A 27127-nucleotide genomic window follows, 5' to 3' on the forward strand; every position below is an offset into this window, starting at 1 on the left:
TATCCAAACTTGAGCTCCGTTTGGAGCCAAGCCGCCTTTGACTGGCCTAATCTGCAGTGTAAATCTGCAGCCTCGGCCTGTCTGGTCCCTGTCTGGGTTCTGTGCTCTCAGACAAAAAGCTCCGGACACCTTGCCCACTGACAAAGGGGTGGATACCACTCTCTCCTAATCGGAGTGGACAAGGCTTGCTGATGGGGCCTTTTTGAGCAATTGAACTTGGTGAATGCTTCTTACGGATCTGGTGAAACATGGACAGTTGGTTTGACTTCAACAACAGTAAAACCGACCGTATGGGGCATTTTTAATGTTTAATGTGAAAGTAAAATTGTTTCTGAAGAGAGAAAAAAGGCCTTTATAGGCATAGTCCATGTGCTCATGAAATCGGACTCAAGGTTTCCTTGAGGGGGTGGGTTAAGTAGTTCCTCACATCATGTTCTTCAAAGATCTACTGGTTTTTATAAAAAAAATTAAAGATATGCAACAGAATAAGCATTTCCCAATGTTATATTCAATAAATATTTACATATTAATGCAGTTTATTCACAGTTAGATGCTCTAAAATCGCGAGCTGAAGTCCACTGAGAACTACAAGGGCGTGTCAGATCTCAGAATGATTGGCAGTGGCAACACCATGGGAAGGTAAACACACCACCGCCCCTCTCCTCAGTAGCAGGGTCAGTTTTCTATTATAGCTGGGTTTTTTTTTTTTGAATGCACACTTTCTGACTTCGATTCATGTATTCACTGTATCTGACTGATATAAAATGTGGTAAATTTCAAATTTAAAAAATCATGTTTTCTTTGCCAGTTCAGAGTAAATTCATCATAAAATTATAGATATTAGTTAGAAGAGAATCATGAAATGAGTAGGCAGGGGCTTTAAGACAAGGATTTCTGACAGTTAGTGTGGCAGAGGTGAAGTTATCACAGGCGAAAAGTCAAAGACTGAAACCTTGTGTATTTATGCTGGCAGATGCTGAGCAAACAGGTTAGAGTGCCCTTTGTGCTTCTTCAGGAAACAATATTTCTTCGGGGGGTTTTTGTTCAGTATTCACACCTCTGTCTTTGTGCAAGGCTACACAGGATGGCAAATGCAAATGTCTGTCTGATGAAACATCCACTGTTAGTTGCAGTGTGGATAAATGAGTAGACACCATGAATATCATAGACTGTTTAAACATAATTAAACATTTTCATTTAGACAATATGGGGGGATGGAGGTGATATAACTAAACTCATACAACTGAAGAAAGCTTTCAAATTAATTTGTCAGATGCAATTAATGGAAATGCATTTTTAAAAGAAAAAGGTTAGGACACCCTCACATTTATTACTACTGAAACTGCCTAAACATTTGGAGGATTTTGAAGGTCTGTCTTATTTAAACCTCAGACATTTAGTTTGGTTTGCTTTGATTGGGGAGTGAGTGATATCAACATGGCCTGAGCCAACAAGCTCTTTAAGGCCTTCAGAAAGAAGCTTGTAGATGTTTTGAGTCTGGGAAGGAATTTATAATGATCTCAAAACATTTAGAAATCAGCCGTTTCACTGTCCACTGCTAAATCATTTCATTATTATATTATATTATATTATATTATATTATATTATATTATATTATTAATCATTTCAAGGAGAGAACATTTAAACAACTGCCAGCATGGCCAGGTCAGGCTGTCCTAGCAAGTTCAGCCACAAGATGCTGTACTCTCCAACCCTTTTAAAATGTCATCACAGGACCTACAGGTAGCTCCTGCCACAGTTGAAGTCAAAGTACAGCATCTAGTATCAGAATGAGACCACACTGCTTCGATTTTCATGGGAGGTTTGCAAGCAGGTAGTCTTTATTGTCAAAAAGGAAAAACCAAAAAAAAAAACTAAGACTAAGACTAAAGGCAAGTCTATAGTTGGCCAGAGGACATCTCAGTGGACAAAGACCAGGACGTCTGGAACAATGTGCTTTGGACAGATGAACCCAAGGTTGAATTATTTGGACACAGTAACAGAGAATATGTGCCGTGCAAACCAAACACAGCATTTGAGCACAAGACCCCAGATCAACTGAGAAGCATGGAGGTGAATGTAATGGTTTGGGGTTGCTTTGCAGCAGGAAAGTCTGAGATCATTTGTCTAAAAACTGAAGCTGAAAAACATCACACAGCTTAAAGAATTCTGCATTGAGAGTAGGAAAAACTTTCACCTAGTCAATTTAGACTTAGTCAACTTGTAGACAGTTACAGGCAATGTCAAATTAACATTATTTCAGACAAAGGGGGGAATAACAGGACGTCCAAATTTTTATTAAATTACATTTGACTGATTATTCTCATGTTTTTGTTTTATTTGTTTGATTCTATTGCATTCCATGTTATCTTTAATTGTATTACTCTCTTGATATTGTTCAAATGAAGATCAAATGTCCATATGTTAAAATAATAAATATGTAAAAAAAAATAATCTCAAGCCGATGTAAATCCAAGGTCATTTTCTGTAATATTCGTGCCTCTTCAGACCAACAGTTTTTGTTCTGTTTTTGTTCAGCATTCGCACAGGATGTCAAATGCAAATGCTGTCTGATGAAACCTCCACTGTAACTTACGTCTCTGAGAGAGAAAACACATTACTATCACTAAATCTGAAAAAAAAAACTGAACCAATGTTCTTAAAACACTGCGACACTGTTTATTTACTACTGTTTAAACCTTTTCTTTACACTAAAGGGAGCTTAAGTGTCCCTTCTTAAGAGTTTTATGAAAAAGCTAATTGGAACAATCAAAGAAAGCACAGCCGTCCCTTTCTGAGGAGGTGAAATGCTCGGCTAATTTAATTCATCAAACCTTAAATTGGTCAAACCTTTTCATATGAAACAAAAAAACATGAGCATAATTCACTGCATTTCATTCCATTCCTCTGCATTTCATTCATGCACTAAAATATATTTCAGAATGTGTTGCCTAAATACCAAATATACATTAATATACATTTATTTTTTATAGGGAAATAGAACAGATATATGAAGTGACTTGTTTTGACATGGTAAAAACAGGTTTCATATGTACAGGTACACAGTAACAATGCAGTTAAAACATTTGTTATATATTTTTAAATTGAGAACTAAAACAAATGTATTTAAATAGATTTAATATAAAAAAATAATACAAATATATATGCATATTGTTCCTTTGGGTTGTAATGACATAATAGTGTAGTAATGTACTGAAGAACTGAAGAGGATTACAGCATGTATAAGAACATCTATAAAGATAATTCTACTGTCTACTTTTCATAAAAAATGGGATTTTGTGAGAAAAAATTAATAAAACAATACAGCCAGGATGTACCCTGTACCCTTCGAGTTATATACATTTGACATGGCAAAAACAGGTTTCATATGTACAAGTACACAGTCAAAATGCAGCTGAATCATTTGATATATATCTTGTTTTTTAAACTGAGAACTAAAACAAATGTATTTAAATATATTTACTATTTTTAAAAATATATATAAATATTAAATAAATAAAATCCCTATATTTTGACATTTTTGCTAAAATAAATAATAAAATTAAATATATATATATATATATATATATATATATATATATTATTTTATTTATTTGTTTTTGTGTTTTTTCCCCCAATTTGGGTTGCAATCACATAATAGTGCAGTAACGTAACAACTGAAGAGGATTACAGCATGTATAAGAACATCTATAAGATAATTCTCCAGTTTAATTTGGACACTATTTTTAGTAAATTTGATTTTGTGAGATAAAATAAATATAAAAAATACAAACAATGAAGCTCTCGCTCACACAGCCGAGTAGTTTGTCCCTCGGCCCACCCTGTACCCTTGGTTTCTATAGCAACAGCAGAGCGACGCGAACGCCAGCAGCGCTTCGGGGAGGACTGCGGTGGGTGTGCGGGGTGCGGGGAGCTGAGTGCACTTGCTGAACGGACTTCAGGCTCTGTCAGGCAGAAGGTAGCGCTAGATTAATGCATGCTCTCTTTTTCAGGCTTTTGTCGTTGCCTTCGATGAAATTCAAGCGCATTGTTTCGCATAGGTCGGTCTCAGAGCCTCTGAGCTCCAGTCAACCTGCCGCTACACCAGCAAAGGGTGAGGCAGGAGCGTTAGCTATAGCAGCTGTTTACAGAAACATGGCATTCAGGAAAAGACCACCGAGGCAGTAACTGATGGCTTTTATTCAGGCACCTTTATATAATATACTTTCACTTAGTGCTAGAGATATATTTGCGAGGAAATGTGAGAGTTTGTGACCTAATACATTAATACTTCTACTAAAGTTGTTGTTGTTTTAACCTATAATATGAATATTTTTATATTTCTAGCTACATTTTAAAGACTTAAGCCTATTTGAGAGCAGATTAATCTACCATTATTTATTCTACATTAGATTTTACATCAATAGCTAATAAAAAGAGTAGAATAGCACCTGACTTCAGGTCTGGTGCTGAAATTGGAGATGCTGGATCTACTAGGAAGCTCCTCTGCAGAAGTAGTTTAGAAGTTTTTTGACCTGATACTTTTTACCTTACAGATTCTGACCAAATACTGTTGTATTTGTTGTTTGAGAATATATTGTTGTACTAAATAACATTACTACCTGTGGTTGGTGTGGTGCAACAGATAACACCACTACCTGCCACTGAGCTACCACACCACGTGGGAGACTGGGGTTCGATTCCCAGTCTGGGTGACTATACTGCTACACCAATAAGAGTCCTTGGGCAAGACTCCTAACACTACAGTGGCCCACCTCTGTAATACGAGTTACCTTGTAAGTCGCTCTGGATAAGAGCGTCTGCTAAATGCTGTAAATGTAAATATACCTGTATCCTACACATGTAAAAGCTGATGCCCGAAGCAAATTCTAGCTGGATCTACTAAGACGTACCTCTGTAGAAGCTACTCAAAACTTTTGTTTTTTTACCTGATAATTTTTACTTTAGCTACAGTCTGCAATTCTGCTAAAGCTGCTGTTTGGGAAGGTATTTTTCCATAATTATTCCATAATAATAATTATTATATATAATTATATATATGCCACTAATAAAAAAAGAATGCCCTATCATGAATATTTTCAAAATGCAATAATGGATTATATGTAAGGAACTAATTTACTTTCTATTTCTAGGGTAATATTTGACTTTTTTTGCTTTTTTTAGACTATAAGCGCAGAAAAAAGAGAAGAAATAAACATATATTTTTTGCTGGATCTAAATCTGGGTGGCATCCTCATCTTAACTCTTTCATTTAGTGGCCACATCCTGCTCCTTTTACTTGTCTGATCTTCTCCTTCCTTACAAACCCACTTACACTCTCACTTCTTCTTTTGCTCGGTATATTCACCGTTCCTCCATTAAGGCTTCATGGCTTTGGTGATCTAGTATTTTCTAGATTTGCTCCTCATCTCCGAATATTATTTTCACCACTGGTCCAGCAGCCTAATGGGGATTCATAATAGGGACACATGTAGGGATTTATGGGGGGAGGGGTTGTAGTAAGTGCCAGACTTTGATCTGTGTACATTATCATTTAAGGATGGAATCAGATGCCATAGATCAAGCTATTGATGAAGAGCTGGAAAAGCTGAGCCTGAACCTCTCTGACTCTGATTCAGACGACGCAGAACCTGAAGAGGATTTCACTGCATCCAGTGGAAAGGTGTGTATCAGAAGCATTTGTCCTTTAGAGCATTGGACCTTTGGGACTGTATAAGCTTTTTTGTTTTTAATGTGATTTTTAAAATACATATAAGACTAAATGTACAATGGACTTCATATACCAACTTCTTAGATTCCCTTTCCACTTTGTATTTTTACAAAGATTCTGATGTTTACCAGTGTTTTCCTATTTGGGATTTGTTTAGTTTACAAGGACACTCATGAGTCCCTCATTATAAGAGCAGAGCTGTGAACAATAATGCGGTTTAAAAACACATCACAAAGCTGATGAAGAATTTTTTTTAGGATTTTCATGAACTAGTACTCTGTTTACACCTGCTCTACTTCATATGGCCAGTATCTGGATTTTAGCCACATGCGTTTACACTCAGTTAGTCAGACTGTGTTGAACATAATATGCAAATTAGCTTGTTGCCTGACAATTATTAGTGGTGTTTTGTTTCTACTGGGAGGGTTTTTGTTTTTGGTTGTTGAATGTATTTTGGAGAGACAGATGCATTTACACTGCTATAACGTGGCTCAAATACGCCTCAGACTACGTCCTAAAGTGGTTTGAGGGATCGACTTTGTATCTGGAATTATTATAGTCTTGGGTGAGTTCACACTTGCATTGTTAAATGGCTAAACGGGGTCTAAGTCTTATGATAAGTTCTTATGATTGTATTGTTCTTGTGTTGGATGGTTCACAATGTTTCTCTACACTTTTCGACAAACAGCTGGAGAATGACTTTCCTGAGGCAGTGTTCACCTATTTGGAAGCTTCACATGACAGAGTGAATACCGCTGAACAGCTGATCCTTGAAGATCTTGATGAAAACGGTAAGGGAAATTGAAGATTGTGCAACTGTGTGACTGCAGACTGTATAAATGTTGTTGTTTTTAGCTGTTAAAATGTTGTTCTTGTTTCTCTGCAGATACAGCATGTTATGAACTGTCTCACCATAAGAATTTTGATGACCTTTTGAATGAACTTGCCTGTAATTCTGACGAGGATCTTATGAAGCTGAAGGAAAGGGTAAGTCTGACCTTGTGGTTGATGTGATTGTAAAACCCCCTGAGTCATTGCTGAGGGAAGCACGGGCCAGTGAATTCGAAAGGTCCCATCACAGAATGGTGCAGAAAGTAATAAATGTTTAATTATTTAAAACAAACCTCATTTATATATATATATATATATATATATATATATATATATATATATATATATATATGAGTATAGTATATATATATTATAATATATCATAATATATATATAATTATATATATTATTTATTTATTTTTCTCAGATCATTTCAGAAATGAAGGAGCATGTAGATCCAGATGAAGCTGATGGGAGTTGCATGGAAAATACACATGTGGATGAAGGTTTGTTTCCATGATGGAATTAAAGTCAAACCCCAATCGGTTGTAACTTGTAATTTTTTTATTGCTACAGAAAATGGCAAAATATGTATGTTCTTTTTTTTGAGCCTAAATATAAGAAATGTTATCTCCATTGCTTACTAACCATGACCAACAAAGCAAACCCGACAGCACATCCTTTTCAACTTGCTTGTCTTATGATTGGTGGCATTGGTGTAGGTATAGTTAGATGTGGAGTTAGTGTTACACTATATAGACAAAAGTATTGGGACACCTGCTAATTCATTGTTTGTTCTGAAATTAAACGTATTTGATTTCAGATTTGATTTCATTCAACAAGAAGCTTGTAGGTAAGGTCAGGATGTTGGGTGATCACTACACCTCATCCCCAACTTCCAAATCCCAAACGTACTGAATGAGAGAACACAGTTCCACTGGTCCACAGCTCAGTTCTGGGGGCTTTGTACCCCTCTAGCCCATGCCTGACATTAAACATTGTGACAGAAGGTTTATGTTTATCCGCTCCAGAGAGTCCTATTCTATTGGCAATACTTCTACACAGAGACTAGACAGGCTGTGTGTGTATTTGCTCTGAGTGCAACCTAAGGTAGGTGAAGGCATTCATTGGAAGGGGTCTCCATGAACATTTGGACATTTAGTGTATGTTCAGTATATAGTATATACAGTAGAATATTACTGGAACATCTCAGCTGTTATTTGATATTTGATATCTACCACTAGATGTCACCGCTGTGAAAGATTCAGCTCTGTATTTTGGCCATAGACTTTTCATTTTAACATCATGTAAATATGAGGATTTGTGTTGACTTCAGAAACTGAAGACGATGCTTACAAGAAGACGGAAAGGCTGCTCATTTTTGAATGGAGAGCAATAGAGGAGAGGCTGAGGAAAGAAGAAGAGCAGAGATTAGCAGAGCAGGAGGCTGAGAGGGAGCACCATCTGAACTCAGTGAGAGAGGAAGAGGAGAAGAAGAAGCGCAGACTTGAGGAGTTTGAGGAGGGGCTGCGGAAGATGGACGGAACAAGCTCAGTATGTTTATCTGTAAAGAAATCTACCTACAGTTTGTACACAGTGTTTGGAACCACCTGATGATGATAACAGAAAAACACATGTTTTTGTGCTCTTCGTTCACAGTGTGAGCATCTTGAAGATGATGGAGATCTCACAAATCATAGTCTTCAACTTGAAGTGGCCAAACAGCAGGTGAGTTTAAAATGAAGCTTTCAGGTAAAACTCAGATCTGTGGATGTTGTTCATCTTGAACGTCTCATAATGTTTACATGTGAATCGTCTGGCTCAGGAGCTGATCAAGAGATTAGAGAAGCAGTTAGAGGAGGAGAAGCGTGTCTTCGAGGAGGCCCAGCAGGAGGAGAGGAGAAGAACTGAAGAGAGGTGCTGTGGAGCGGCCACCAAGCTTCAGGCAGCTTTCAGAGGGGCACTGGCGCGTCGATGGAGCAAAAACGAGCTGAGCAAGAGGAGACAAGAGGAGAGGAGGAGACAGGAGGAGAGGGAAGAAAGGGAACGGAGGAGAGAGAGGGAGGAAAGGCTGAAGAAGGAGTGGGAGGAGAAGAGAAGGAGAGCGGCTGAGGAGGAGCGGCTTCAGAAAGAGGAACGGGAGAGGAGAAGAGCTGAGTATGAGAGAGCCAAGGAACGAGAGCGCCATCGCCTGGAGAAAGAGCGCAAGCTAGAGGAACAGAGAAGGCAAGGGGAAGAAGCAAAGAGGATGGAGCATGAGAGGAAGAGAAAGGAGGATGTGGAAAGGAGGAAAAGAGTGGACGAGGAGAGGATGGAGGAGGAAAAGAGGAGAATTGAGGAGGGAAAGGAGGAGGAGAGGGAAAGAAAGGAGGAGGAAGAAAGCAAGCAGATGCAGAAAGACAGGAAAGGCATACAGATAAATGAGAAGCGAGATGGGCAGCAGGTGGAGGAGAGAAGAATGAAGATGGAAGATAGAAGTAAAAGAATGGAGGAGGAAGGTGTAGGGGAGGATGAGAGGAAAGTGGAGGAGGAGGAGGAGGAAAGAAAAGGGAAGGAGGACACAAAAAGGATAGTGGAGGAGGAGAAGAAAAAGAAAGAACTAGAAACTGGGCTTATGCAGAAAGGGTATAGGATAAAACTAGAGGAAATGACGAGTAATGGAGAAGAAGAGATTGTGCCAAAGATAAAAGAGGAAAACAATGGACAAAAAATGGAAAGGGGGACAACTAGAGCTAAAGACAAAATTAGAAATACAGAAAGTGCTAAACTTGTCCTTCAGCCATCTCCTCCCAAGTCAGATAAAAGCCTTGTTAGTGTCTTACCTAGCCCTAAACCTTCTAGCAATGGACATCAAGACCAGCTTTTCCATCCCCTCAGTTCACCAGGCCCCACTGCCCCCATCCAGACCAGCTCTTTTACCGCAGCAGCAGGTTCAAACAAAGCACAGCTCGAGTTTAAATGTGATGGTGAAAAATCTGAAACAGACACCAGAGGGCACCAGTGTGACATGACAGATTCAGTGGAGAACTGTGCCCAAGACTCAAGCTCCATATGCCTGCCTGACAGCACAGAGCTGAAGAGGCTGGCCTGGATGATGAACTGCATTCCCTGGTCCAAGCTCTCCATGCAAAACAAGAGGAAGGGGGTCACAGCCTCAACGAGGAAGAGGGAGGTTAGAAGAACCTCAATGCCCACCCTTCCACCTTTACCTGTGGACACTATCCTCAAGTCTGGGTCCTGGAGTGCTCTCAGACAGGTAACATCAAAAAGTCAAACACAAATAAGTGATATGAGTTATGAGTTATAAGTGGCCATTTTCCATTAGTATTATATTAAATCAGAACAAAGCTACACTATGTGGACAAAAGTATTGGGACACCTACTCATTCATTGTTTCTTCCAAAATCGTGGGTTTAAAAAAAAATGCTGCTTTTGTTGGAGTAACTGTCTCTACTGTCCAGGGAAGGCTTTCTTCAAGACTAGATTTTGGAGCATTACTGTGAGGATTTAATTGCATTCAGCAACAACAGCATTAAGGTTAGGATGTTGAATGATTACCACGCCATCCTCAATTCCCTAACTCATCCCAAAAGTATTGGAGGAAGCACCATCCATCATTCCAAAGAACACAGTTCCACTGCTCCACAGCTCAGTGCCCCTCTAGCCCACGCCTGGTATTATAGGCATAAGTAAATTTTTTCATCTGCTCTGCTTTTTTTCATCAGCGAGTCCTATTCTATTGGCAATACTTCTTTACAGACACTAGACAAGCTGTGTGTGTGCATTTGCACATCTGTTTCAGCAGTGGGTGCAACGCAAAGGTGCTGAATGCATTCATTAAAAGCGGTGTCCACAAACATTTGGACACAGTGTATTACGTGGAGGTTCTTTGACTGTCACTAAAGGCCCAACGTGAATCAGACGACACTGTGTAAAGAACCCCAGTGTTTGCTGTGTTTGCTGTCCTTGAAGTTTTAGCCGAAGTCTAAATCTTCTTTGTAATGAATACCAACATCAGGTAACCACGGTAACTCTGGAGGACTTGCCTGGCTGCAGTCTCTCCACACTGTCTGAGTGTACAAGTCTGCAGTCGCTGACCCTCCGGAGATGTGGACTTCAGGCCCTTGACGCACTAAACCATTGTAGTGGACTTAGGCACATTGATGTACAGGTACGCCCTTATGTTTTTGTTTAGACACGTTTGTATGGATTTCTCCTCAAAGAGCTACTTATAGCCCAAGTTTCTTCTTATGTCTTCCTTTTCTTATTCAGGACAACAGTATCACATACGTCAACCTTGGGAGTCTAGACAGACTTGAGGTCCTCCTTTTGAGTAGAAACCAGCTCACCAGCATCCACGGTCTGGATAGTGCTGTTAACCTGACCGTGCTACAGCTCTCCCACAACATCATCTCCCGCATCAGTGAGTAGCTTACTGCGGCTGATAATTCTGGTCATACACGGGTCAGCCATAACATTAGTGCCTAATTCTAATACTGAGGAGGTCCCCCTTGTGCTACCACAGCAGATCTGACCTGGCATGGAATCCACAAAACTTCTAAAGCAGTCCTGTGGTATCTGGCACCAAGACATTAGCAGCAAATCATTTAAGTCCTGTAAATTGCAAGGTGGGGCTTCCTGAGGTTTACCAGATGTCCTTTTTTGGACTACATCAGGTAGGCACTGAATACTGCATACCACAGAACACCTCACAAGACTTGCCTGATGTTTTGGAGATGCTCTGACCCAGTCGTCTAGTCATCACAGTTTTGAGGCGTCTTGTCGAAGTGCCTCAGATCCTTATGCTTGACACGTGACCTTCAAGAACTGACTTCACCTGCTGCCTGATATATCCTACTCCTTGACAGATGCCACCTCACTTTTTCACCCCCATGTCAGTGGTGCTAATGTTAAGGCTGATTGGTTTATTAATGCAAGCTCTAATGAGATGGTGATCACTGCTGAGAACATCTAGGTGGATCAGAAGTGCTTGAAACTAAACTCTGTAGGAAAGTTTATCTCCAGTTGCAGGTTCTGATAACTAGATTTGAACCTAGATTGAAACCTGATTACTGTGTTTTTGTCCACTAGAGGGCAGTATTGTCTAGTCATGGCAGGTTTCTTTGTACCTGCTCCCTCGCTACCTTACAATATGTATTCAAATGTGAGTCATTTACCTCAATTGTGGTTCTGTATATATGAACAGCCATGAATAAATATTTCATAAAGAAGAGGTTAAATGCCCTTAAAGAGTATTTACTCTCAGTGGTTGTTATGAAACCCCCCCTCAGCCGAGTCGTGGGATTAGGTTATACTTTAGCTGATATTAGATTTTTTTCTTGCTATCCTCTTATGATCCTCACACACTTTCACTTCATTTCTGCATCCTCATATGAATGATGTCTTTTTCCGCCAGGTGGTTTGGGATCTCTGAAAAGGCTTCAGCGGCTGTCAGTCGACCATAACCAGCTGATCAGCACGAGAGGCCTCAGTGATGCGTTCACACTGCTGTATCTAGATTGTTCATATAACCATCTGAGCCACGTGGAAGGCCTAGAACACTGTGCTCTCCTCAACACACTAGACATGAGAGGAAACAGTCTGTCTGAGGTAAGCCATAAACAACCTCCTTGCTGAGGTAATCCATACCAAAACAATGAGACTGAGGCAAGGCATACCAAACAATACAACCGCATCATTACAAACACAAACACGAGCATTATCCGACAGTGGTGAGGTAATTCTGGTGAAACATTAGTACAGAGTAATGTCTAGTGACTCCTCATTATCAGGGACTGTCTGGTAACTCGGGTAGTGTGTGTTTCAGCATACTGTTTTATGTCTTGAGTATGGATGTAATGAAATGAGCGACCACATCAGTAAGCTCTGCTTTTCTGAGATTTTTCACCCACTCTCAGATTGAAGGAACTTGACAGCATTCAGAATGGTAACTGCACCGGCCGTCCAGAAAGACAGAGCGATGATGACGATGATGACAGAGATTGTTTATATCATCCTCACGTTGAAAGCGGCTCCTCCATTAGGGTCACATTATCGTCTGCCGTCACTTAAATTCAATTTCCACTGCCAGTCAGTGCTGGTGCGCCAATAAGTGCTGTTGAGGTCTCATATTCAGGGTGAGGTTTGTGTTCCTCAGCTCTTGGGACGTTTAATGGTTGACATGGGCAGGATAGTATTTTGGCAGTTTGGTGACGCACTTACGCAGTAAGGTTGTGTTTCTTTCTTTTTTTGTCTGGGACCCAGATACCCGTACTGAAGAACCATGTGTTGCTGAGGGAGCTGTATCTGGATGATAATAGCATCTCCTCCCTGCACGGCCTGGACTCCTGCTGGCTGCCTCTGCTGCGCTGTCTTTCTGTGGCCCAGAACAAGTGAGTGTTCTATCCTTCTTCTTCATTTTCCATGATTTGCTTTTTTCTTCTGCCTGATTTTAGCCCAATAATGTGCTCTGCAGTTTTTGAGATATCAACACCATTCCAACTCCAGATTGCTGGGTCTGATGTACAGTTTCCACATAGCATATTTTTTTCCTATAAGAATTTATGGGATGCAAAGCTGTGTGCACCCTCCTTATGTTACAATGATCCAAACACACTATTAACACCCAACCAATCACAGCAACTACTTTACAATACCTGACCAACCTCCTCAAACACCATAGCAACCATATGGGATACCATAGCAGCTGCCTAGCAACACTATATCACCCATCTTGCAACCACTCGATGATACAAATGCACAAGTAAGACCCAACCAACCACTTTGGAAATCACACCAACCATTTAGCAACACTATTGCAACCACTTAGGATACCATAACAACCACTTAGCAACACCATAGCAGCACCCTAGCAACCACTAAGCAACACCACAGCAGCTGCCTAGGAACACTACAGCACCCATCTAGCAAGCACTCGATGATACAAATATACTACTAACACCTAGCAACTTGGCAACCCCTAAGCATCAACCTAGTAACCTCTTGGCAACCACCTGTGATACCATTGATTGTAATTGAAATGCACTTGTTGTAGTCCTGGTGTTTTGTAGAGTATGGAATTATGGAGACTGAGTTTCAGTTCTATTCAGTTCAGACTGACTGATAGGCCTGTTGTCTTTTTTCCTCAGTGTCACTCAGCTTCCACCGTTAGATGACTTGCTTTCACTGAAGACCCTACATATGAGTCACAACTGTCTCTCAGGTCAGAAAACAAGTGAAACCTGTATTTTATATTAATATTGACATCTATGTTTACTAGTTTTCTCCAATATTACAATGTTCATCATATTAAACCCTACCATCAAATCTAATACCATTAAGTGTAATGTAAAGTCTGCTTATCTTTTAAGTAATAAGGCCTAATAAGTGTTTAAAAAAAAACAAAACACTTACAGTCGAGAAGAACTGCTTAGATGCGCTCATCATTTGGGGGTATTTCGCAACTGTTTTGAATGTCTGATAGGAACTATTTCTTTCTTAAAAACCACTCATCAAGTAGTGGAGTGGGTTGGGGCAGTGAGTGAGTGGAGTTTAGGTGATGACATGGACAACTCAATCATCACATTTATTGAGTTTTTAGTGTGGGAAATGCGTGAAAAAGTCAAATCCAACTATGCAGGCATTCTGAAAATATGTCAAAGCAGGAGGGACAATCATCAGGACCTGAAGAGGACAAAATAGGCACTATTAGAAAAGTATTTTTTCAACGCCTGTGTAGTTTGGTCTGTGGACTGGATTTTATGTTGTCCACGGAACGATTTTTCACTTGCATGTTTTTAAATATAATTATGTGGCATTTGCCTCCTAATTTTGTGCAGGGAAGTTTAATCAAATCAGTAGTAATGCTGACTTAGTTCTGAAAACCAAAGAATAGCAAATGATTTACAGTGGGGCTCAACTGTCTATGGATTAGATTTGTATCCATAACAGGATTAACTAACAGTCTGTGCTGTGAGGGAGAATACATACACTCATGTGCTGCCCTACCTCCTCGTTCCAGAGCTGAAAAACATTTGTCTGAGTCTTCAGGGCTGCACATGTCTCCAGGAGCTTAACCTAAAAGACAACCCTGTACTGCAGGAGAACAACTGGAGGTAAGGTATGACCTGCATGCAGGGATTCAGATGCCCTTAAAAAACAAATTCACACGCACACTGTTCATACACTTTAGGTCCAAATATTTGTGGACACCCCTTCTAATGAATGCATTCAGCTTGCTGAGTCGTGTGCAAAATGCTTGTCTAGTCCCTGTAGAGAAGTATTGGCAATAGAATAGTCGCTGACTCTATGGAGCAGATAAACCACATAAACCTATTGGCCCCTTGCCTATGAGAGCTATAAAGCCCCCGCATTGAGTTGGTGCTCCATCCAATACTTTGCATCCAACATCCTGACCTCCCTACTGCACTTGTCGCTGAATGCGATCAAATCAGCTATGCTTCAAAATCTAGTAGACAGTCTTCTTCCCTGGACAGTAGAGACGGTTTCTTCAACAAAACTCATTTTTTAATACCCTTGATTTTGGAAAAAACAATAAATGTCCAGGTATCCAAATACTTTTGACTATATAGTGTACTTGCTCTGCACCAAACTGCCCTCAACACTATATTGTGTTGCTGAGGAGGGGGAATCAGAGGGCTCTGTAAGGAGATGCAGTACCTCCTGTTTTGATGGAAAGATTTGTCTTGGACTGGGCAAACACAGCCATGCGTGCATTCCAGTGGAAGCCACCAGCGTTTCATGCTTGTCCCAGAGTGTGAGGCTAATGTGAATGGAGACATTGCTTAAGATGGTTCAGGCGCAGAACGTAGAATAAACATTCCATTTTAACATAGAGTTTCCGGCCCGAACCACTGGGCTGGGCAGTGTATCTGCGTGTGCTATTGGATTACCCGGTGACATCTGTCCACACATGGACTTAAGTGCACGTAATTCTGAAAATATTTACTCAGCACTGGAAGTGATTTGGTTGATCAAACTGAGAAGAAGGATGGACAGAAGTGAATTTACATTGCCGGTTACAGTGGACGGCTTTAGAAGTAGTAGATTATTGGATGTTCTCAGCCCATTAGGACAAACATGCTTCTTTATAACCAAATCGTCATAATTGAGGACACTACTGATATGTTATTGTCATAATTGTTATGCCTGAAGCATTTAAAGTAATATTATGTTGCAAATTAACCTTAAAATAGCAGCTTCAGAATCATCCACTCCACTGCACTATGTAAGGAGCTGCACAAGACCTCTTGCAAGAACTACGTAAAGTGATCCACACTCCACTGCAGTAGGGGGAGCCAAAAGGCAACAAATAGCAGTTCTTGCATCATGCTGCTTTTTGATTTTAAATGTTTCTTATTTAGATAAGAGAGTATATCCACCCTCAGTATCAGCAAGTGTACCACCCTCTCAGCACATCTTTAGATTAAAAAAATATATATTTAGAGTTTACTGTTTTTGCTCCTGGGCTCCCCCTACAGTTGAGAGGTGTAATTCACTTTTACACCACTCCCTAAAAACAAATCACAGTTTGAGAGGGCATGTGCCTTTCTGGACAAGCTGAGAGATACTGCATTGGAAGCCAACATGAACCTATATAGTGCAGTAGCAGCGTTGCTGCCCGAAGTGGAAATGACAGAGACACAATTCCCCCTATTACAGTCTATGGAGCAGCGTTTTACAGTGTAGTGGATACACAGCACATTTAACTACTCTGAAACACTGAACTCGCAACCTCAGCAGCATTAAGCCCCAAACTTGTGCTGCTCCACAATACTCTTTTGTTCATTTTGGATCCCGCCTGTGAGCCACTCACTATCAAGGCACACAGATAAGGGTATGAAATGTCTGTAGTGTCTCTACATCTGTTTTATTTGGTGCACAGATGCGTAGTTTGCGCAGCTCATGCTCAGTATTGGGGTGAACTTTGTCTAACCCTCAGTGCCAACAATGGAATTAGGCCCTGTGTTTTCCTCACTCTCCCCAGGCCCTTTCATCCCTGGCCAATAATAACAGCAGCTAAATTAAAGCACCAAAGGAGATCTCCAAGAATTACGCCGAGCGGGAGCGGCCTGAGCCGAGGAGAGGAGAGGGACTTTAGCTTGATAAATCTCACTGCTGTATGAGCTTGTGTTTGCAGGGAAGTTTTCACTAAGTGATATATGAAGGGCTGCTTTTACAGTAGTGGAGGGAGCCATTCGCCGAAGCTCACAGCAGGCCAAGAGGAACAACCACTCATCACATGATCGTAAGGGTCTGGTGAATCCTGCTGCTGGATGTAGTCCAGTTATGGACTTGATTATGTTGTGCTGACAAGCATACAAGCTACATAGCGTAACTTATTTCAGCATACATTATATGTCTAAATGTTAAGTTGCTCCCATTGCTGACACAGATGTGCAAATGCACACACGGCTTGCATCCCTGGAGAGAAGTATGGTCAGTATAACAAGGCTAGAGGGGTATGAGGCTGTTCTCTGAGAGTGTTCTCTGAAATGATGGTTGGTGCTCCAGCCAATACTTTTGTTAAGAGTTGGGAAATTGAGGATGAGGTTGGATGGTTATCATCAAACATCCTGATCAAATGTTCATAGCAATACTCCAAAATCTAGTAGAAATCCTTCCCTGGACGCTAGAAATAGGAAGAAACAGTGAATGAGCAGATGTCCCAATACTTTATACAGTGTATTTCTTATTCACGGTCACGGTCAAGTGCTTTTACGGCTTGTGGACCACTGCAGTGTGTTACATATGGAGCTCAAACTGTTGCTGTACTGTTTCTCCTTACCAGAAGTAAATGAATTTACTGGACCAGTATCTGTTATCCGCTGCCATATTGTTTGCTCTTTGCTCCAGCGTCCGAAAAAGTCGCCCAGAGCTTCAACTTGCAACGACCATCTTGGTCTTTTGACAATTTCAGTTCAGTCCTGAGGTAGGCTTGTATCAGCCATATATTGCACAACCCCTTCCAATGTATTAAAGGGTTCATATTCTACATGTATCCCTTATAATTAAAATGGCTTATTTGTGAGATTAATCCACAGCACTTGTTTCCAAACCTCATCTGACTTTTTTAGATGTTCTTTAGCATAATTCAAACCGCTCAAGAGCTTTATTGCTCTTCCAGATCTCATCTTGACTTTCACAGTTCCCCTAAACTGCCATTTCTATCATGAGGTTTAATTTGATTCAGCTGACAGTCTGTAATTCCAATTGGTGACCTGCGTGCTCTGGCCTAATTTGCTGAGGTCTGAGACCTTGTCAAAATGTTTGATGAGCTACAGAGGCCGTGTTATTCGGATGTGTAATTTGGTCAAGGGTGCCCAAGCTTTTTGCATAAGACTGTATCCACATACACAAACAGGCCCACACTCACACATGTTGTCAGAGGCCAAACCACTTAAATCTGATGTTGTATCACTCTGCAAAGGAAAGGGAAAATGGACTCTGTTTGAGTGACAGCCACATCTCTGGACTGAGGCCAAGAGAGCCTTTTTCACTTCTAATCCAAACGGAGTGTCATCACGCACTTTCTCCCTGTGAGAAGTGGACTTTAACTAAAGCTCTTTCCCCTGCACGCAGACGGCTTGTTGACTCTCCTGGTTTTGAAATGTCAAACTCATTAAATGTTTCATCTCCATTTCCTAACTGATTTCATCTGCTCAATGTAAATACGCTCCAGTGGAAGCCCGTAGAGAGTGAGGGAAAGAGAGAAGCAAGGAGGGAGGAAGGGGGAGTGAGGCAGGGAGAGAGTGAGATCTTCCGTCTCACTGCTGCTTTTTATACTAGATGTTCAGTGTCGTTACATTCCATGAGGTCTGTAAAAGCTGCTTGGAATTTCTCCATTTCCTGCAGTTTCCACCCAATTCCGGAGACCACTGAGTTTGTAATCGATTCAAGCATTCTCACATTTCTTCAGTGACCAAGTGCAGTGACGTGGCTTTTATAATGTGATTTGGTCAAATCAGGTGAATAAACCTCTGAAATCCTTGATTTCCCTCCAGGTCCTCTGTTCTGGCAGCAAAGCCAAACTTGATCAAACTGAATGGCGAACAGACTGGAGCCTCAGCAGCGCCCTCTGTAGGATCAACACAGCTATGGAGCTTCCAGGAGCTCTGTCAGGCACACCAGGATCAGCTTGACTCAGTACTGGAGAAACACAGAATGGAGGTCAGGTAAGAAACTCACACATAGGTTTCAGTAAACCTTATATCATTCACAATCTCTAAACTGTGCCGGAAACCTGTATGAAGTTTTTAATACCATTAAAATGTTGAAAAATAACAGCAATTTATTCAGATTTGATTTCCTTTACTGTGATGTACAGTGATATGCAAAGATCTGGGTGAGGTGAGGGACTTTTTTTAAACATGACTTTCAGTTCTTGAATGGCTCATTCTTATATTCTTCTGGTTCTGTAGGATTCTTGTGCTGTCTTGCTCAACTGCTCTTTTTATCTCTATCCACACATTTTCGATGATGTTTAGGTCGAGGGACTGTGAGGCCCATGTGGATTTTAAGGTTGTTTAGGGTGTGTTTAGAATCATTATCCTGCAGTAGAACTCATCCATCATATTCATATTCAGCTTTTTTACTCCATTCAATCCATTCTTCACTCTACCAGTAAAATGTTGCCACTGGGCCACTGGCTGCAACACAAGCCCAAAGCATTATTAATCCACCCCCTTGCTTAACAGTTGGAGAGGTGTTCTTGTCTTGAAATCCTTTAACATAACTTTGCTCATTGCATCCAAAATGTTTTATTTTGACTTCATTCGTTTGCAAAATGCATCAGGCTTGTTTAGACGAAAATGTGAAAATGTATGCTGTGAAACAGGGACGTTGGATGCCTTTCTAGCAAACCTGAGCAGTTCTTTTGGAAACTATGGAAAAGTGGAGGGAACTTGACCTCCACTTTTCTGCTAACTGCCATTTCTTAATTACATTATGAACTGAGGAAAGGGCTACCTGGATACACTCTGTTGTCTTCTTATAGTGTTCTCCTGCCGAATGGGCATTCATTATTTTGATTCCTAGAGTGCAAGGCAGTACTTTTTAGATAAACCCATGGCTGCTGATTTGAGAAGCTTATTAAGTATTTATAAAGCTTTGAAATTTGAAATCTTCAGCATCACCTGGCCATTTGTAACGATGATTGTGAACAAGCCGTAGCCCTAACAAGCTAATTAAGGTATACTTTCCTGGTAAAATTGTTAAAATCAGATTTATGCATATCTAAGCACTTAAATCCATAACTGAACTGTTTCATCCATGTCTGAATTGAAGAGTAGCTGAAAGAGTTAGTTACACTTTATGTCTAAATGTTTGTGGACACCCTTTCTAATGAATGCATTAAGTTGCACACCTTGCACACTCAGATGTGCAAATGCGCACATACACACACAGCTTGTCAAGTCCCTGTAGAGAAGCTTTGCCAGTACAATAGGACACTCTGGAGCAGATAAACATGAACCTATTGGCACCATTACTAATGCAAGGCGTGGGCTAGAGCTAGGTATAAAGCCCTCCAGCATTGAGCTCTGGAGCAGTGGAGCACTGTGTTCTCTGGAATGACGGTGCTTCATCCAATACTTTTAGGATGAGTTTGGGAGTTGGGGATGAGGTCCCTGAATGCAACCAGATCCTCACAGCAATGCTTCAAAATCTAGTAGGAATCCTTCTTTCCTAGACAGTAGAGACAGTTACTTTAACAAAAGCAGGATAAGAATCAATAAATGAGCAGGTGTCCCATTACTTTTGTCCATATAGTGTATGTCCTAAACCAATCATAGAATAGATTGTAACTAAATTGCAGCAACACGAGCAAAGTAATCATAACGTATGTGCAACACATTCAGTTCAAGTGTTTTTGTTTGTAGTGGGAACGACTCAAGCTCCCATCTAATAGCAAAGCGAGGATCGGGCCACAGTGATTTGTTTGAATGCAGCGTAGAAGGAGAAAGATGAACGCAGCTGTTCATTATTTGCAAGCAAATTGTTGTTATTGAGGGAGTGATTAGGCCCAATTTGTTTGTGTTAGTGGCAGTGCACATCAAGCATGCCCATTTTCTTGTGCACGTGCATAATTTAAAGCAAGCAAACATGGACTGAATGATGCACGACCTGTTTTTACAGCACGAAACCCCCTCGTGCTGCCATCAGACAGCCACATGCATATGTATACAGTGTTTCAGTGTCCAGTGGAAAGGGCTGTTGGACCTTGTGCAATGATATTCCTTAAAGGACAAGAGACAGGGACTTGTGTGCGCTATGGATCAGGCAGAGGTCTCTTATAGCTGGGAGCGCTAGCCAAAGCCCTCTAACCCTTGCGCTATGCACTCTGCACAAAGCTTCTTTTGGGCCCCTGCAGGGACCACCACAGCCTGACATGACCTGGTGTCAATCCCCAGTTGTAGGGAAGGTGAAGAGTCCACTCTCTGGCCAGAGTGATGCAGCTGTGCTGGGTTGATTAGCAGGCACAGAGACACCAGTTAAACTCGATAGGGACTGGTTTCAGCAGATCACGCAGTCTGAGGGATCATTGTGTCCTTGTAGCTTGTAGCTCTGTACCGCAGCTCTACAGTAAGTTCTCCTAGTTCTTCTTAGGTTCACAATAATAAATGGAGAGCTCTTCCTGGTTTTAGGCATAGCTTTTAGGGGATTGTTTCAGTCAGTAAGTAGAGAGCCTGTGTAAGGTCAACACCTATATTTATGTGCCTTGGCATGTATTCCACTACGTGTAGCAGTGTTTTACTTTCTCTGTAAGTCCATACTAGACTATCAGATTCTATTATTCTAGCACTCCCAGCATTTCCAGTTATTCTTTTGGAGTGTGTTTCTCTTTGACTATGCTTGTCTCAGATCTGTGTGTATGTGTTCAGATGCTCCTGACCCCTGTTTCAGAGCTGGAATAGCGAGGGTTCTGTGTGTCCAGAGAGGGCAACCCAGGGCGGTGATGGTGAAGTGCTCAGAGGGCAGGATTAGGAGGGGGAGAAGCAACCGTTGCTAATAGAATAATTAGTTTGAGTTTGAGATGCCTTTGTATGCACTTAATCTCCATCATGAAAAGCCTCATTATATGACAGTGTGACATTGTACAACAGGCCCTGTGCAGTCTTTTGAAGCATATGGCCAGAAAGCTTCCTGTATCAGGATTTTCACTTTGGTGGAGTGTAGTTCATGTTAATTTAAATGTAAAATACTCATTTACTCAACACATTTACTCAGACGCACAAAGACTTGCAGAATTTCCAATAGAGGGTTTCCCAATGTTTCCTAAATTTTCCCAATGCTAAGCACTTTTTATGTACTTAAATGTGTTTCCATAATTATGTTATGAAGTACTATGTGAACTTGCTCACAAATTAAAGACTAATCTAACCTGCTCGTTATTCACAAAGTGCTTTTTAAAGTGTGTTTTTGCTGCAGTTGAGCTCACAAAACCCAAGAGGCTGCAAATTCTGGAGGAGACAGGAGGATGGGATTCACTTGTTCTGTGGACATGAAAACGGGAGGATTTAGTTTAAAATTAGGAATTATTACAATAATTTTGTGTTTTAAAACAAATATTATATGTATTTTATAAATAAAAAATTCTGTGTATATATATATATATATATATATATATATATATAATTTTGTATTTATAAAATAATTATAATATGTGTTTTAAAAGACAAAATATGAGTAAGTATTGGACACATACATTGTTTGTTTTTTTTAAGATCAAGGGTGTTAGGAGTTTATCCTGCTTCTGTTTGAGTAACTGTCTGTACCGTCCAGGGAAGGCTTTCTGCTCCACAGCTAGGGGGTTATACCCCCACACTTGGCATTAGGCATAGTGTGTGTGTATATGTATATATTTGACTAGGGCACCATTGTGGCACCAAGGGTAGTGCAGCTCAAGGGGCCTGTTGTAGAATTGATGTTTGAGGGTTCTACTGGCCATGCTGATTTAGGGGAGGAGTCAACAAAGACCCAAAGTCATTCGATAAGTTTCAGCTTTGAAGCTCTTTGGGAAACACTCGCAGGACTCTGTTTTTCTTGTCCCTTCTTTCATTTTCAGGAAACTCACCCCAGTTTAGTGGTATTAAAAAGGTTAATAATTCACAGCACATCTCTTTATGAATCTTTACTGAAAGATATCTATGACTTGTGTATCACTGCATGTTTCTACTAATTTGTGAAGGGAAGTTTTGTCTGGTAGCCCTTTTTTATGGTTCATTGTGGTGAAGTTGTCTTTTCAATGGAATCTACAATATGTTACCTGTGTCTACATGTGTGTTATGTATTACACAGTATGGCTCCCTGTGTGCTGGATGCTCAGCTCCTGACCAGTACCCACAGCACAGAGCTTCTCCGTTTGGCTGAACAGCAACGCTACGCTCATGAATATGGGGACAGCAGTGTCTCTGAAACATCTGCCCAAGAACCAGCCTCTTCTAGCTGTCTGCAGGACGTATCTAATTGGGACCTGGCAAAGAATGAGAGCACCAAACAGCACCTAGCAGATCCAGAGACTCAGAGCCAACCAGATGCACACCTGCCTATGAATGTCCACAAGACCCACCTTGAGCATCCTGAACCTGATCTAGCAACTGGGTGTGCAGTTGGCTGCATAAATCCACCCCAGCAGTTCAGAGAAGAAAAATCAAGGACTTGCAGACGCACCGCTCAGGCTCCCAGGATGGACCTTAAAACGTATGAGTGACAAAGATTTGTTATTTTCTGGTTTCATAGGCTTTTCATAGATCTGTATACAAAGTAGAGCTGTGAATTGGCAAGGTGTATCAGACAGGTGTATTGATATTTTCCCTAATATCCCTAATACAAAGCAATACTTATGTTTTTCGCTTGTGACCAATTGTACTAAACCTGTTATGGTTTACACCTAGATATTTTATTATACACATACATATTGTACACATTTTTTCACAACCCCCTGGCCTGCTCTAAATCACTCTTATACGACCTGCTCATCTTGTCTTTACACAGCAGTTTTAACACTGATAAACTGGTAATCACTTTCTGTGCTATTCTTAAGCATGGCAGCCATGGTCATCCAACGCTGCTGGCGAAAACACAGGCGAACAGGCCCCTCAGAGCCACCTGCAAAGTCTCATGGGATACTGAGTCCTGAGAGGAGGCTGGGGTCTAGTGAAAAGACAACTGAGCCTCCTGATGAAGACTACGCTGCCACTGTCATTCAGGTAAGACTTGTTTTACCGTTGCTAATGAACTACCAGTTACCAGAACTACCAGATGACCTTGAAGGTGACATACTATGAAAAACCTTTTCAGTGCTCCACTAACTGTGAAATAAGACAACCTAGTTAGTTTTTTTATGTGGGCTATTTAGGTCAGAAAACAGGGGATCTAACAAGCCGTTCAAATTTGGCTCTCCATCCTATGTCACACTATCTGAGTACAGTCAAGCTGAAAATTCTGCACTCTCCTTCTCCGTGTGCTGTGTGCAGCATGGGCAATCTGGATATTCCTTGAGGAGCCTTAACTTGTTGGCAGTATTATCTGCCGCTCTGACTGCTGATAGGTAAATATGCAAGAAAGACTCTAACTGGAAGATCTGTCGTTTAAGGTATAGGCGTATGTTTGCATTGGTTAAAGGCCTATCTTTGCATATATGGTGGGTGGGGTCTGCAGAAGCTGATTATCATTTAAAAGAACAGGCACTCAAACCAGCTGTTTTAGACAGGGTCAAACGGGGGCTCTGGTGCTTGATCCATGTGATACTTTGAGCAAAGCAAATCACAGACATTTCATTACAACCCCAGGGAACTGTGTTAACTTTATACTATGTCACCTCTAATGCTTAGATGCTTTTGGGAAACTCAGCCCTGATCTGTTGGAGTCTCAAAACGATTATAAGCTTCTTTCAGTACTCTCTCATTCCTCCTTTTATGAAAGCGATAAAAAAGGTGAATAAAATTAAATCATCCTCAGTGCACTATTACTGCCACAGGCTTGTTGTGAATAGAGAGACAGTGCGTTTGAAAACAGGCCATTCTTTTCACACATAACTTCTGAGAGAGATTCTCTCTGCTCCACTCATGGTTGATGGGTCCCCAAGGCTTTGACAGAGAGGAAAAAAACAAGATTAATCAGATTCCAACATTTCACTGAGGTGAGAGCGCTTGAATTCTGATCTGGGCTGTTGTGAAGTACCCCCCCTATGGGGAATATGGAGATTTAAGGGCATCCTGGTGTTCCATTCGTCTTATTGCGCCCAAGTCACCGAAAGTTCAAACAGCAGACCATGAGGCAATTAAACAGAGGTTAACATGTTTTATCTTCCTAATGGGATAACACACAATATTTACGTTTGCTGGTGATTCATAGCCTCGTGCATTTGCCCCCGCAGGCAATATGGAGAGGCTATGCGCTACGGAGGAGACTGGCTCGTGCTCTTGCTCTCGCCCAGGTCTCAGAGGGGGACGAGGCCTTTGAGGAGGTGGACATGGATGAATTCATTTTTGATGAGGTAGGAGCAGACACAGGGTGTTCCTGTCATTGCTGTGAATTCACTACACACAGCCTGCACCGCTGTGCTGACAGCCTCCACACTAGCAGTCTTAGCAGGGAAGTGGAAAGATGTCACCAGCGATAAGTTATCGGCATAGCATAGCAATCAATGAGCAGCCTCACAGTGTATCATCACCTCTCTCACTCTTATCAAACTCAGTTTTCTGCCTGAACGCCTTTGGTTTACTTAGCTTTAACCCAAGTCACACATGACCACATGCGTCTGGAGTAACAAGTGATTTATAAGGCTTGTATCAAAGGTGCATTAGTCGGTTTTTGTTGCCGTGTCTAACTAATTCAAAACATGCTCGATGAAAAAGCAATGGTATCAGTACATGTGTGTTAGGCGCCTGAGAAAATCTGTCCAGCCCGGAGCTTTCTCTGGGTTCACATGGATCTTCTGTCATTCACTTTATAAGATACTTCCCAATCCCACAACCCATTACTCCACCCAAACCTCCTCAACGCCCTATTACTCCACCCCCTAGCTCAGTCAGTGCCCCTTTTATTCTCTACCTTTCATCTCCTCAACACCCCATAACTCTGCCCTTATCTCTTCAACACCTCCTTACTCCACTTCCATCTCTTCAACACCCAACATTACTCTACTTCTATCTCTTCAACACCCCATTACTCCATTTCTGTCTCCCTAATGCCCCATTACTCCACCTGCATCTCCTCAACAACCCATTACTCCACTTCCATCTCTTCAACACCCAACATTACTCACTTCCATCTCTTCAACACCCAACATTACTCCACTTCCATCTCTTCAACACCCAACATTACTCTACTTCTATCTCTTCAACACCCCATTACTCCATTTCTGTCTCCCTAATGCCCCATTACTCCACCTGCATCTCCTCAACAACCCATTACTCCACTTCCATCTCTTCAACACCCAACATTACTCACTTCTATCTCTTCAACACCCAACATTACTCCACATCTATTTTTTCAACACCCAGCATTACTCCACTTCCATCTCTTCAACACCCAACATTACTCACTTCTATCTCTTCAACACCCAACATTACTCCACATCTGTTTTTTCAACACCCAACATTACAACACTTCTATCTCAACACCCCATTACTCCACTTCTATCTCAACACCCCATTACTCCACTTCCATCTCTTCAACACCCCATTACTCCACTTCCATCTCTTCAACACCCAACATTTCTAACTTCTATCTCTTCAACAACCAACATTACTCCACATCTATCTCTTCTACACCCAGCATTACTCCACTTCCATTTCTTCAACACCCAGCATTACTCCACTTCTATCTCAACACCCCATTACTACACTTCCATCTCTTCAACAACCCATTACTCCACTTCCATCTCTTCAACACCCAACATTACTCCACTTCCATCTCTTCAACACCCAAAATTACTCACTTCTATCTCTTCAACACCCAACATTACTCCACTTCCATCTCAACACCCCATTACTCCGTCTCCCTAATGCCCCATTACTCCACCTGCATCTCCTCAACAACCCATTACTCCACTTCCATCTCTTCAACACCCAACATTTCTAACTTCTATCTCTTCAACAACCAACATTACTCCACATCTATCTCTTCAACACCCAACATTACTCCACTTCCATCTCTTCAACACCCAACATTACTCCACTTCCATCTCTTCAACACCCAACATTACTCCACTTCTATCTCAACACCCCATTGCTCCACTTCTATCTCTTCAACACCCCATTACTCAATCTCCTCAACCTCCCAAATAACATATAACAACTTATCTCAATACCCCATTACTCCACCCCATCTCCTCAGTATCCCATTACTCCACCTTTGTTTCTTCAACAACCTATTACTCCACCTCCATCTCCTCAGTGCCCTGTTATGCAACCCCATCTCCTCAATGTCCCATTACTACACCCTCATGTTCTCAGTACCCTAATACTCCACATTAATTTCCTCAATACCCTATTACTCCAACCCATCTTTTCAATGCCTCATTACCCCACCCTCTCCTCA

At 41.2% G+C, this 27127-nt stretch overlaps 1 protein-coding gene across 3 annotated transcripts in view; it reads left to right on the forward strand.

Annotated features, from left to right (window-relative positions):
* The first annotated feature begins 3922 nt into the window (after positions 1–3922).
* lrriq1 (leucine-rich repeats and IQ motif containing 1) overlaps positions 3923–27127 on the forward strand; it is a 44855-nt gene continuing 21650 nt past the window's right edge. For 2 of the 3 annotated variants that reach the window (XM_072695750.1, XM_072695752.1), the window contains exons 1-18: positions 3923–3979; positions 5560–5683; positions 6420–6522; positions 6618–6718; positions 6990–7068; positions 7899–8116; positions 8222–8290; positions 8388–9818; positions 10581–10733; positions 10835–10985; positions 11979–12172; positions 12827–12954; positions 13711–13784; positions 14583–14676; positions 18586–18756; positions 22880–23281; positions 23625–23790; positions 24960–25079. In XM_072695750.1, the coding sequence (XP_072551851.1) occupies positions 5561–5683; positions 6420–6522; positions 6618–6718; positions 6990–7068; positions 7899–8116; positions 8222–8290; positions 8388–9818; positions 10581–10733; positions 10835–10985; positions 11979–12172; positions 12827–12954; positions 13711–13784; positions 14583–14676; positions 18586–18756; positions 22880–23281; positions 23625–23790; positions 24960–25079 (3777 nt within the window). In that variant the 5' untranslated portion in view covers positions 3923–3979; position 5560. Of the gene's footprint in view, positions 3980–4102; positions 4115–5559; positions 5684–6419; positions 6523–6617; positions 6719–6989; positions 7069–7898; positions 8117–8221; positions 8291–8387; positions 9819–10580; positions 10734–10834; positions 10986–11978; positions 12173–12826; positions 12955–13710; positions 13785–14582; positions 14677–18585; positions 18757–22879; positions 23282–23624; positions 23791–24959; positions 25080–27127 lie in introns of those variants that run through there. The other variant, XM_072695751.1, reaches the window with a different exon arrangement.

Source organism: Salminus brasiliensis, chromosome 13 (genome assembly GCF_030463535.1).
Source record: "Salminus brasiliensis chromosome 13, fSalBra1.hap2, whole genome shotgun sequence".
In the NCBI taxonomy this organism is placed as follows: Eukaryota; Metazoa; Chordata; class Actinopteri; order Characiformes; family Bryconidae; genus Salminus; species Salminus brasiliensis.